This window comes from Jatropha curcas, chromosome 4 (genome assembly GCF_041381405.1).
Source record: "Jatropha curcas cultivar XTBG-Jc1 chromosome 4, XTBG_Jcur_1.0, whole genome shotgun sequence".
Classification (NCBI taxonomy): Eukaryota; Viridiplantae; Streptophyta; class Magnoliopsida; order Malpighiales; family Euphorbiaceae; genus Jatropha; species Jatropha curcas.
The window spans coordinates 25,991,028-26,004,732 of record NC_143154.1 but is presented as its reverse complement, the minus strand read 5'-3'; the positions used below and the strand labels follow the sequence as shown (position 1 = coordinate 26,004,732).

General features: G+C 31.2%; 3 protein-coding genes across 3 annotated transcripts; all 3 read right to left on the bottom strand.

The window, feature by feature from the left end:
* Positions 1-74: 74 nt before the first annotated feature.
* Positions 75-1,092, bottom strand: LOC105638746 (homeobox Hox-B3-like protein). Its single transcript, XM_012222604.4, has one exon. The coding sequence runs from the start codon at positions 944-946 to the stop codon at positions 326-328; it is 621 nt and encodes a 206-aa protein (XP_012077994.1). The 5' UTR covers positions 947-1,092; the 3' UTR covers positions 75-325.
* Positions 1,093-1,508: 416 nt separating this feature from the next.
* Positions 1,509-6,385, bottom strand: LOC105638747 (chloroplastic group IIB intron splicing facilitator CRS2-B, chloroplastic). Its single transcript, XM_089720067.1, has 9 exons — positions 6,175-6,385; positions 5,620-5,827; positions 5,453-5,537; positions 5,275-5,342; positions 4,105-4,155; positions 3,930-4,003; positions 2,538-2,596; positions 2,361-2,437; positions 1,509-1,909 (listed from the first exon to the last, which is right to left on the bottom strand). The coding sequence occupies exons 2-9, from the start codon at positions 5,821-5,823 to the stop codon at positions 1,790-1,792; spliced, it is 738 nt and encodes a 245-aa protein (XP_089576193.1). The 5' UTR covers positions 5,824-5,827; positions 6,175-6,385; the 3' UTR covers positions 1,509-1,789.
* An 824-nt stretch (positions 6,386-7,209) lies between these two features.
* On the bottom strand, positions 7,210-8,178 carry ZFP6 (zinc finger protein 6). The gene has a single exon (XM_012222656.4). It carries the CDS (start codon positions 7,936-7,938, stop codon positions 7,345-7,347), a length of 594 nt encoding a protein of 197 aa, XP_012078046.1. The 5' UTR covers positions 7,939-8,178; the 3' UTR covers positions 7,210-7,344.
* Positions 8,179-13,705: the final 5,527 nt, after the last annotated feature.

Here is a 13,705-nt window from a genome sequence, read left to right as displayed (position 1 = left end):
CTTTTTTTTTTTTTTTTTTTGAATAAACAACAGTCTCTTCGATATGGTTCACAGAAGATAGAAAAAACACAATGTTGAATTCCAAATAGTGTCTAATTGTATTTAAAACATAACCAAACCATATCCAAATAACTATACAATCCACCATAATCAAACCATCCTTAATCTTTAACTAATCTCTCTCAGCTTTTCAAAGAAAGTGTAGTAGAAGTAATAAAGCAAACTTCTTATGAAAATCAAACCCAATTAACAAACCCAGAAAGAAAAAAACAAAAAAAAATCAATAAATCTCTCATTAATTGTGGAATTACTATAAATTTCAAAATTAAAACTGCCTATAACCCAGTACAGTCTTGCCAATTCCCCTACCAACCCTCCCTCCTCTGTTTTCACCACTAATAGCAGAAGCAGCAGCCATAGACAAACCTTTCAATTCTTCAACACTAGCATAACTCTTTCTCGCCATTATTCCAGTCTTTTTCTCTCCAGCACTAGCAGACTTACTTCCTCTTGAATTCGACAAAATCCCATTAACTTTCGCCCAATTCTTTGATGGAGGAGTCAATTCAAGAGGTGGCTTTCTATTTTCTTTTCTCAATGTAGCAGAGAAATCAGGCACAGATTGAGCCAAAACAGAGGATTTGGAAAACCCTTTTTTTGAATTTGTCAAATTAGCTTGAAATTTGACTTGTTTTTTTGGTGGGGTTTGTTTAAAATCACTCTCTTCGATTTCTTCTTGCCTTAAATTCTTCATCTTCAGCTTTGATTCTCTTAACTCTGCATATGCTCCGTATCTTGGTCCTCTCTCCATAATGTAGCTATCTGTGGTGAGTTTTAGAGTGACAAGTTGGTCAGATTGGTAGGAATTATGAGAGAGGATTAGAGACATGGGGTCAAGTGTATTGAAGAGAGATTGATGAGAAGTAGGGTTTGATTCTGCTTCCATTGTTGATAGATTTGAGAGATGGGTCAGTTTCTTTGCTCTGTTTCTTTTAATTGCTTTTGTAGTTTCTTTGATGGGGTTTTGCTTAAAGAAATTGATTTTACAACGGTCTAATAAAGAGCAAATAGTCAGAGAAAGAGAGAGAGAGGGGGAGAAATTATTTTTCTTTTTAACCCTTTTTGTTTTTCCCCAAACTTCAACGTTATTGTTGAGGTGGGTCCCATTTTTTAAAGTAAGGAAAGTAATTGAATCACATTGGGCATTGGATTCCATGCTACCGCTAGATTTGATTTGGATCGTCATGATGGTTTTCGATTGGAGTTTTCTTGATGGGATTAATAACAAGTTGCTCTTATGTGATCCAAAAATGGGATCATGAGAAAATTTGACAAGGTTCAAGGGAAATTTATGTCTGGTGAAATGTTAAAAGTAAAACCACAAAGGACATTTTGTTGGGATTTTTCAGAAAAAGATATTACCTAGGCGGCCCTTTCAGGGCTTTACATATGGCAGCAGGCCAGGCTGCTGTAATAGATATTATTAATGTCACAAGTATCACAATTCATTGTTAAACCAAAATGATCCCTTTCTTAGATAAACAATTCATTTCTTCACTTCTGTCTCACTTGCTCAAAGTATACATTCTTTAAGAAACACACAACAGAGAAAAAGGGAAAAAGGAAAGCCAAAAGAAAGAACCTCAGGTAGCATAGACAATTATACATTATGTTGCAAAGCATCTTGATATGGCAACAATTACAAGGAAAGCTACAAGAACTTTCATCTCTTTGTTCAAACATAGAGAGCTCCCAAACATGACATTTACTTTATACAAAATTGTTGGTTTCAAACTTTGTGATACTTGTATTTCTCCTCCAAATTAAATCTACTGATGATTCTGCGGTCAAATCCGTTCAGTACTACCTTCCTCACAGCCTCAGTTACTTTGTCTAATGCCGCATCAATCTGTCCAGTAGCAATTAACAATTGAAAGTTTATAGCAACATAGGAACTTCACAATTCATCCATATTAAATGTACATCAACACTGACTAGATATATAGAGAGAGGGTGTATTTTTGTTTGTTTGCAAGCATGCATATGCATATTGGAGAAGTAAGCAATTGTTTGGAGATGAATTCTTCATATGGGGCATTTCACAATCAAATAAGATAAAATAAAACCGTTTCGACTAGTGACCTTAGAGCAATATCTTCTTCGCATAATGAAGTATAAACTGTTTTTTCATAAAATAGCAATTGAACATCATTTAGCACATGGTATGATAGCATGGGTTTTTAAATATGGAAGCCGGAACAGGAGTTCACCTAAGTGAAGTGACATTTTCAAGGCATCAAACTCCATTCAACAAGCAACATGCATCACATATTTGCAATAAGATAATGACAATTACATACTTGTTCTCTCTCTTTTGAGCTGAACTTCTGTAGAAGAAATGCTCTCATGTCCATGGTGCCAGGTGGATTTCCAATGCCTGCAAGAATGGAAATACTAAGTATTCACTGGCAAAGTTAACATGCAGCAACTAGATGAATATTTATGCTAAAAAAAGGGAAAGAATATGAACAACCAACCTATAGACAGTCGAGGAAATTGACGGCAACCATCCAAATGGTCGATCACACTCATCAATCTGTAACAAGATATCACAAGTTTAAGATTCTATTTTCTTCTGGTTTTTATTTACCAGAAAAGGTATGAAGTTTTTATATATGATAAGACAAGTAATCATTCAAGATGCAAAATGGAATTTGATTTAATGTAGTAGTCTAGTAGGTAAAAAAAATATACGTGTTTTAGAAAATATGACACACTGAACTAAAAGAAACTGCAGAATTATACTAAAGCACTGACTATCAATAACTGAGATCATTAAATATGCTCCTCCTGATATCTGAGATAAAAGGATTCACTTTGTAGTAAATAGTGACACCAAAACTCACACAAAGTATTGCTCTTTTCAAAAAGGTTAAATGACCAAGCAGCCGAGTAGGTTTTGTCCAAGTTCATAGAGTATATATTTAAAGGGACAAGGAAAATCTAGATTAGAATACATCTTAAATGCAACCTATAGCTTACAAAAAGAAGTTATCTCCCAACACATGTATATTGATTTAATTGATTCAGAAGAAGAAAATACCAAGTCAAGAAGTTTCATCCTTTATTGAATCTTCATAGAAACAGTAGGTGACAACTGAGAATATATATGGAATTACAGCTCCCTATAATTTGTGTTTCTCTTGCTTTTAAGAGTGAAAATACTGTCCTGTGTGCATCAGGCTAACCACAGCCAAATTTGGACAGCAGAAGACAGGCATCATGTAACTGACCTAAACATATATGACTATAGATTTGGATAACCCTCAGACTTATCCCAAAATTGTAGTAAGCAAACTGCAGAATTAATGACAACTTAAGGCTTTCAAAAACCAACCTAATGATTAAGTAAATACACCAAAATGATCCATAACTTATCTTATTCGCTGTATCAAGTCAATCTTTAGTGTCAAAGCACTAAAGCACATGGTATTTTCTAAAATTTCCCTAATAAATGAATTCTGAAATTAGACTAGCATTCAACAACAACAATGAGATCAAAGACCATAATAGCATGGATACCAGCTAAAAAAGGATTTTGGAAGCAGTAACTAGAAAGTTTCTGGCCTTCACCAATTTTGCATGAAGTGGCAATTTGCAAGGAAATCAAAGAAAATATATGCAATAACAACAACAAGCCTTAGACCCAAACTAGTTGTGGTCAGCTATATGAATCCTTTGTTTTCAATATCCGCTCTGATCATGATTAATACTCATACAAATTAAAGTATAAATCAGAAAAATTTTAAAATGCTTTTTAAAAAATAAATAAATAAATAAAATTGAAGGGGAATTTTAAAAACATTTGAGGACTCAAGAACATAAAAATTTCATTTTTAAACTCTGCCAAATTATAATCTAAAACATACCCGGTATGATGGCCATGTCCTCCTTTTGGCAGAAGCCTCATGACACCATTTGGTAGGCTCATCTCATCATAGATCTAGGCGTTCAAATCTCAGAAGCATGAGGTCAATATGCAATATATCTACAAGAGTGCAATCAGATTTCTCTTACACTGTAGTAAGGAACTAAAAAGCATACCACTAAAATATGACGCAAAGGTACTTGATAATGAGCCGCAAGTGGTCCAACCTGCGCATCAGTAAAAAGAGAGGAAAGTGTTAATCACACAAATCAGCTACTCATGTTGCCCAGTACTGAAAAAAAAATTTATAGATCCAGTACAAGAGACACATACATCATTAAGAGATATGCAAACATAATATAGTAGAAGAATCATATGTCCATTCCACTACACACTTAGAAATAACCCAATTAAATTTGATCTTTCTCTGATGTCCCACTTCCCAAAGGATGAGAAAAAAGAAAAGAGACTAATAGCTTCTTTGTCCAATCTGCTAGCGCTTTCTTGTATTCTTTTATGTTCCTCTCTATTTAGATTATATGTATAATAAATCCCTGACTTTCTCATATTTATTCAGCTCCTTGAAGCAAACATCAGAATATGTAAATGACCTAAAATAAAGTTTAACAAATCAAAGTAATGCACAAAATTAAGGCATCCCAAGAACATTGAGATTTCACAATCAAGTGTACTAATCTTCCAAAATATATACCATTTGAGTAGACATGCCAACAACTGCTGTCAAGGTTTGAAGTACAGTGATGCAAGCACATTTTTACAAGGCAAAATGGATGGAAGCAGTACTTAAAATTGTCTTGAGATAATGTATAATTAGTTTATCAAAGTTTATCAAAATTTTCTTTTCTTATTTTTCCCATTTTATTTTGAGTTTTTAGGGCTTCTCTACTTTCATGCCACAGTACAGATAGAAAAAAGTCACAACTGGGTTTGGTTTTCCTTTCTTTTTTAAGAAAGACTGACACAAGGCATTGCTAGAGTTCAACTGTGTAAAACAAAGCACTTAGGATGCCACATAGCAATTAAGGCTCAATTATGTATTACAATTGTAATCAATATCAAAACTCATCATCCAAATTGCTGGCATCAGCTCACCTTTAAAGTTGCTGAAATATTATATCTAATGCCTTAAACCATACTGCTACTATATTCTATAACATTTCATTTATGATAAAGGATGTTATCAGTTGCATGATATATCCCAATTATGTATGCAGTTAGTGTCCCATTACAAGAGCAAATATTAATTGCCATGTGTCAACAAGAAAAAACTTACAGAAACTTTAATGACAAGGTAAAATCAAGATCAAATGAGTGATAGAACTAACCGATTCCCCACTAAAATTCATGTATGCCTGAGGTTTTGCCAACAGAACTGGAACCTCTTTGATGCAACCTGTACTGATCAAACAAAGAATCAAAATAAACCATCAAACAACTACCAAAATATATATATATCTATGTTCCCGAAAACAAAAATTAGAAAACAATATGCAACTTAACAACCTATTCCAATCAGAGCCTTTGATTGAATTGTGTTCATCACAACACCTTCTGTTTGTGCAATTCGATCAATCATTTCAAAACCAACCTGATGGAGACAATCTTTTCAAATCAATAATATAACATATAATCCAATCAAATAAATCAAATTCAAAGTATCTTTTAATTACGTTGTGCCTAGTGCCATGGTACTTATTTCCAGGGTTGCCCAATCCAACGATCAGCCAAGGAGTATACTCCACTTTAACTTCATCTCTGTTATCTTGAAATGAAGCACGTACGGACAGCCTAGTGGAGACTAAATGCCTTCGTTGAAAAAGAGAACTTCTTGGACAAAAAATGCAAGTGCTAGGGGTAGAGACTGCATAAAACATTGACCTGCCCATAAAATGAGCAACAATTGGTTAGCATATAATAATCATTACCATGATCAAACCAGTAAACTATCAAGAAATAACCAAATAGTGTATACATTCATGATAATACACACACACCCTTCAAATAACTTGATACACTAACAAAAATCACTCCGCTCAAAAGATTTCAACACAATGAGAGCCCAGGAAAGAGAGAAGATAAACATTTAAAAAGAAAAAGCAAACGACACCCATTTCGGATAAGCTCGGAAGCGAAACAAACATACACAGAGTCAGTTCAATAAAACAAGAAGGCAAAGTACCCAGATAAGAAACTCCAAAGACTCGATAAAACAAGAAAGAACTGACCTTTTCTATTTGGTAAAAATCGATTCCCAGAATAAAATAGATACTGCGAGAGGGAGCGGAGACAGATAATCAATGACAGAGCTGAAAGACCGAAATTTTCTTGAGGCTTAGCCGTTAGTGTTGCCTGTTTAGACACGAAAACAGTGACTATAGCTTCGTCGACTGATATCTGGGAAATTACCAAAGATAAACCCTGCACATTTTGGGTCAAAATTCCAAACTAGAGGGACAGCTTGCAAATGAAAAAATTTGGGCTGTGAGTGGTTTCCTCTGTGTAAATCTGGGCTGGTCCGATAAGGCTATGACTTGGGCTCGATCAGGCATTATCCGGGTATAACAAAATAATCGAATTAAACTAATATATATATATATAGTAGTAAAATAAAAAAAAAAAAATCTAATTATCTCAGTGGGACAAAATGAGTTCTTGATTTGGTGATTAATTTGTAAAGAACCATTTTCTACTATTTTTTTAAGTATTTGCTGTTAATGGTATTTCGAATCCGTTTATTTATATTGAAAATATTAATTTAATGCATTCAAATATATTATTTATGAAGTATTTTTATCAATATCGACATTTTTTTTATTTATAAAAAATAAAATATTATTTTTTATGGAAAATAAGAGCTTTTATATTCCTATCAATTAGACCAATTTTTCATTGAGTTTTTTTTTTTTTTTTTTTTGTTATTATCATTATTGATAAAGAAGAGTGCACAAATAAAATGATTCTTTTTTGGAATAAAATGATTTTACGATTCATATTTTAATGGCTAAAAGTGCTATTAGCCTTGCCAAAAGTTTGAGCTACAAAGCTACAATAAGCACGTATTAATGTTTATTTTCATTATATTCGAGATTTTATCTATATGAATTAATGGTTAAATCTGCTAAAATTGAAAATTTTATTTTCTATACAGAAAAATTTAGTATTATATAGATTAAATATGGACTAATTAAAATCAGGGTTTTAGGGTTTTCGAATTAGAGTATTCTCAGTTTTCAGAGTTTTCACTGGTTTCATATTGAAAATTTGAGAAAAAAAAATGACCACATTATGAAAATTGGAAATGTACATTGCCCTTAATGGCCCAAACAAGTCTCCATATACCATCAATAAACGAAAGCTTAAGCTTTAAATTAAAGCCCAAATAAAAGTTTATCTTGTCAAAGACTTAAATGCAAGTCCAAACCTAATCCCTTATCCCGGTGATTCCCGCCATCTTCTCCGGCGAACTCACTCCATTTCTCCGGCGAAATTCTAGCATAAACTCCTAAACCCTCACCAGGACCAGAAATCAAGGACGGCCTTGCATGCGACATGCGACTCATATAAGACGACGTCGTGTAAAACCAAGGAGGAGATTGATGTTGCTGTATTAATTGTGGCGGCGCCGGAACCACTGCAGGAGGGAGTAGGTGCGGCGGAAGAGGCGAGAAATTGGAGAACATGGAATTGGGAACGTAAGAAGCAGCAAAATTACGACTGGCTTGAATTTGTGCGCGCTTCAAAAGCTGCCTCTCTTTCTTGTGCGCGTTTTGATGTCCACCAAGTGCTTGAGAATTTGCAAATTCTCTGCAACAGTATTGACATTCGTATTTTCGCGTTTCAGTGTCTGATTCTGGAGACCCAGATGGAGATTTGCTTGAAATATTATTATTATCAGTATTATTTTCTAAAATGTTGAAGCCAAAGAGCTTTAGGGTTGAGTTGGTGGTGATAGTGTTAGGTTTTGTGTTATAGTGATCAATATCAGCCATGAGAGAGATAGAAGGTTTTACTAGTGGTTCAATTGTGTTTAAGCTGATATTTATAAAGGGTTATAAAAGCTTTAAAACAGTATGAGACAGAGAGAGAATTTGATTAAGTTGAGACAGAAAAGTGAAGAGAAAAAAGTTGGTTGTGAAAAACCCAAAGAAGAGAAGGAAAAAGCAAAAACTATCAGGAAAAGCACAGAGCAAGAAATTAACTAGAGAAGGTAAGCTTATTGACCATATTATAACTCACACCATGCAGTTTTTATAATATATAATTATTATTTTAATCTACTGTGCTACTTAATTATACAATACATACTTATTGAGCTAGTATTTAGATATATAATTAATTTAATAAATTAGAATAATTAAATTAAACTTGATTGACTTTTGAGGTTTTAATTAGTTTAAGTTTGTTTTCAAATCTTTGAGATTAACTCAAGTTGAAAGCTAACAAACTCTATACTCGTATGATACTAGTCTTTCATGCATATGTATTTATTTATTTAGCGTATCTAATCATAGATTTTGAAGCTGAAAGATTCAAACACTTTTAACTCACAAGACAAGAAGGTTAGCTTAGAAAAATTAAACCTAACGTCACTAATTTTCTATACGAAAGACTTGCTTAGACTAGTGATTAATAGAGAGATTAGCATTGGTATTGGGCCCACTTATTTACTAATAATATTTGTAAGTTTGCGTGATTGACGTTAAGTTTCTAACTCTAAACCATTATTTATTCAAGGGAGGATCTTCTCATATCTTACTAACTACCATAATTAGGGGGTTTCATTCTTTTCATCAAAAAGTTATTAAGGTCCCACATAATAAATTTTGATCATAACATCATACATACATACATTTAATATTTGATCATACATAAATAAATGACCAAAGAGATCTAACGTGTTGCCAATATGAGTAAAATAATAATTTTTATACTTAATAATAATAATAATAATTTTTAGGATTTAAAATATAAATTTTAATAGTCATAATATTGTGTAACTCTACTGCCTTTTGTTAAGTTGCATTATTAGTAATATATTTTTTTTCTATTTAAGGCTAATGCAGCTGTAATGTGAAAAGAAAGGTGCAATCATAGATCCATTTTAAATCCAAACTACCCCCCAAAAGTCATCACCAGAACCTTAAACTTGTCTCGTCTTGTCTGCTGCTTGTTGCTAATAATTATTCTTTTGTCAATTTTTCCCTATTTATGTAGACCAAATAGTTTTTGTCTGTTCTATGCAAGTAGATCCACATTATTTCATAAGGATCAATGCAGGTAACCCAAATTTATTTTTCCTAAATTTTTTTCATATCTTCTAAATTTTCATTTTTGTGCAATAAAATTGAGTATCTATCAGCATCGGATGCAGAATTTAGGTTTTAAAAAAAAAAAAATTTTGCGTTTGACATTAATTTTTAAAATCAAAGCCTAATTATTGAGTTATTACTGAAGTCTCTGATTTATAATCAGCTACTTCACCAAGCAGCAATTACTTGACAAATTCTCTTTCTTGTGATATTGTTTCTCACACCTAATCAGAAAATTACTCTCTTTTACAAGTCATTTTTCATGCTTTTCTTGTAGTTGATTGAAGACATAGACTTCAATAAACTTACACTACAAAATAATTTAGATTGCCCAAATCACCTAACATGTCCTTCCAATTTGGGTTTATAAGAATGTTATATGAATTAACATGTGTACACGTGATTCTACAGTTACTACGGGCAGAACAACCATTCATAAATTTTAAACTATTTATGGTAATGATATATAGTATTTAGAGCTATTATTTTTTTAATTTATTAAAAAATCTGATTGGTCGAAATAACACTGCAGGCTATGCAACTCTATATTTATTAATTATAATATTCGGTAATATAATTTTTATAATAGTTCTTATAGGTGAATTGAACTTTTTATAAAACGTTAAACAATTAATAGTTAACGACTAACAACTAATAAAACAATTAAAACAATTACAACTACTATAACAATTAATAGTTATTAAAATAATTAATATTGTCCAACCTACTCGTATAATTTAAAATGCAAATGGGTATAAATGTAACAAAAAAAAAAAAAAAAAAAAAACATATGGGTATAAACTATGATTCTAGAACCAAAGAAGATGCGTCCCCATAGTTGGTTAAGACTTAAGACTAATCAAGGAAGAAACTTATGCAATTGGCAATTAAAAAGGTTACCAACAAAGTGAAATATGTCTACTCAAGGAAGAAAGTGAAGAACCCAAATTGATTATGCCATCAGCAAAGAAGATTTTGTCTCGGTAGAAGCTAAACTTAAAATTGGCATTGGTATTTAATTATACATGGGGTTAGACATCTATTATGGATACTTTTAGAAAAGAAAGCTTGGTCTAATAATTGTTTGTTGATTTGAAATTTTGAACTTACTATTAGTCTTGAAGAATTAGGTAAATGCATTTGTCTTGACAACGTTCTTTACAAGACAAGACTTGAGGCTGTTAGCTAGGAAAGAACTATTGAGTTCACAAGCTCATTTTCAAGCCATTGGCCCATTTGTAGAGTAGGAAGTAGTAAGCATAGCTATCATTTTCTTTTTTAATAATTGCATTATGTATTTAGACCCTTATCCGTTTTAATGGTCTATATTAAACCTAATTAAATAAATTAAAAAAATAATTTCTGCAATAAACCTGATTAAATAAATTTAAAAAATAATTTATAACAACTCAGAATAATTCAATCTAATATATGGACCATTAACATCTATTAAAACGGCTAATTTAGTCGGATAGACCTAAAATCTTTTACAATTAAATTCAATCTATGGTATTGATGTGTACCATACCAATAATCTTCTATCACATTAAAAAAATTCACAAGCTTTAATGATTAAATCACTTTTAAATCACAATTAAGTATTTAATTGGCTCAATTGTTTTTTTTTTTTTTTTTAGAAGAGGCTCAATTGGTAATTAAGTTTGCTTCAATTTATTATTAGGATTTGATATTGCAGCATTCGATTAAAAATAATTAATGTTACTTCTAAAATTTTATATTTTATAAAAATTCATCAAATCTATTTTAAGTGGTCTTATTATCTAATCTAAAAATATTTTTACTTATATTATATTGCATTTTGCTATAATATATTAAACCTATTAAAATTACATTTGTAAGCTGTAATATAATAATAATAATAATAATAATAAGTAATTATGAGTATAATTTTCACACATCATCCATGAACTTCTCATTAATGAGTAAGTGTCTGATTTTTAAAGATTTTGATAATAAAAAAGTGATAAGAATAACACGTAAGATCAAAATTTTCTTTATTAACTTCTGAATACTCTGAAATAAAGGAAAACTGAGAGAGGAAGTATGTAAAATGACAAATTAGAAAGTAAATAGTTTTCAATTGCTAAGAAAAGCCCAAATTAGACAGGCAAACAAAACATTCTGTATAACTAAATAACCCAGGCCCAACACTCAATAGGCTGCAATCTCTACTGTACAAATAGCAGGCAGCAGGCCCAAATTGTGGAAATATTTCGTAAACAGTATTGTTAAAATACAAAATCACCATTAGAGATATAATTATATATTATATTATATAATATATATAATCTAAAAAATTTTTAAGGTGAATATACTATTTTTTATTTTGACGTGCGATATAAATAAAAATGTAATAATTTAAAATAATAATATAAATTTATTTAAATAATTATAAATAAATTTTCTTTTTTGAATGGAAGGGAGGAATGAAAGCCAAAGAAACAATTACATCAGCCTTCTAGGCCAGATTGCTCCAGCCAAATCTGCTGTAAGTCGTTGCAGCACACCACCCGGCGGATTATCCAACACCTGCAACTTCCTATCAGCATGAAGAGCTGCATGCGCCATATAGTCCGCAACCTCATTCGCCTCTCTATAAATCTTCGTAATTACCACCCTCCAAGCTCTTTTGATCAGATTTTGGCAAGAGAAAACTATGTTTTGGTATCGCACAGAATGAGACTCCGGGAGTGAAAGAAGCTGGACCTGAGAAACCGTCTGGACTTCCACAAGCTGCATTCTCAACTCCCACGCGATGGACAAACCAATGAAAATTTCCATCCGCTCCTACGAAGTCCAAACACTTTTCGCCTGGGGACAATCCCTAAGAACATGGACAGGGTCTTCTACTACCGTCAGACAGCTGGGGCAGTTCATATGCATGGAATAGCTATAAATAAATTGATAAAAACATTAATTTAAAAGATGATTTATTTAATAATTATTTTTACGAAGTTAACGAAGTGAAAATATAAAAGAAATAATAAAAGCTATAGTTGACATGAAATACATTTTGAAACCATCTGCTGTTAGTTGCGGTTAAAATCTTTGTGTATTGAAACAGTAGATTCAAATCTGAATTTATTGTTAGGTCGTATATGTATTTATCATTAGACTATGTCTTGTCGTGCATTTATAAGTGTTTATTTAAAAGGTTTAAATGTTATATAACCTATAAATATCTCTTATTAGGAATAATATCAAAAGCAGAATGAGAAATGCTAAGGATCTCTTGCTTGAGAATTGTATATTAAAATTTTTAGATTTGTCCCACTAAATGCTTAATGTTTACTCTTTAATTACTACACAATATTTGATTTAGATCAACTTGTAATTTTTTACGTTAAAAATATGATTTATTAACTTGATGAGAGTCAGATTAATGTGAATAAAAAGATAAAAAAAAAAAAAGAAAAGGAAAAAGTAAAACGGGGCATCAAATGATAACACTAGATGAAAATGATATGATAGTGGCTTTTTCTAGTATAGATTCTCTTAAGAATTTTTCTTGTTTATTTTTAATAATTTGAGGGTACTTGATTCTTGTTGGCTTAAATAATTATGCCAATCTTATAAACAAGAAGCACACGGAACGGTGTCCTTTTTTTAGTGAATTTTCTGAAATTCAAACTTATATTTTCAACTTTAAGAGATTAAAATCGTTTACCGATCCGATCAACACTTTGTTGTTTTTTTTTTTACACAGTTGCTTGTGATAATTTCTTTAGTTTCAATTTTACTTCTCAGGTTTATTAAAAGAAAAGGTTTGTAACTCTTTCTTTATTTTCTTTGTCAAAGGAAGGCAAACGATTTAGCTTGATCACTTGGGATTATGCAGAATGGATTTTTGAATTGGAAAATGAGGATTACTGGCTATGGAAAACAGTTTAATAGAAGAGGTAAAAGGGGTTTATATGACTAAAATAATGTGAATTGATAAATAATTTATTTATTTTTAGTGTAAACTACTGGTATCCGAACTCTATTGTCAAGGACCGCCTGATCCGATTCGAGGGTTAATCACGATAAATAATTTATTAATAAATAATTTATTAGTAATGTAATTTATTAAAAGGACTCCAACACTCGAGGTCGAGACCTCTTAAAAAATTTTATCATTTTATCTCACCTTTGAGACTATAAAAAAAAATTTAATCCAATTAATTTTTTCACTTTTATAAAAAAATAAAAAGACGAGACATGTAAAGCTTCATATTTGGTAAAATATTATTAAATTATGGTAGTATTTTGGATGCCACCCGTTTGAAAAAGAAAAAAAAAAATTGTAAATCAGGTATGCCATGGTATGATATATAATAATTACTATAAATGAATTAACCATTATTAATGAATTACTTAATATAAATAAAACACTTATTGCCAAAAAAATTTGGAGAATCGAATTATACTGGAAAAATAAAGGCGA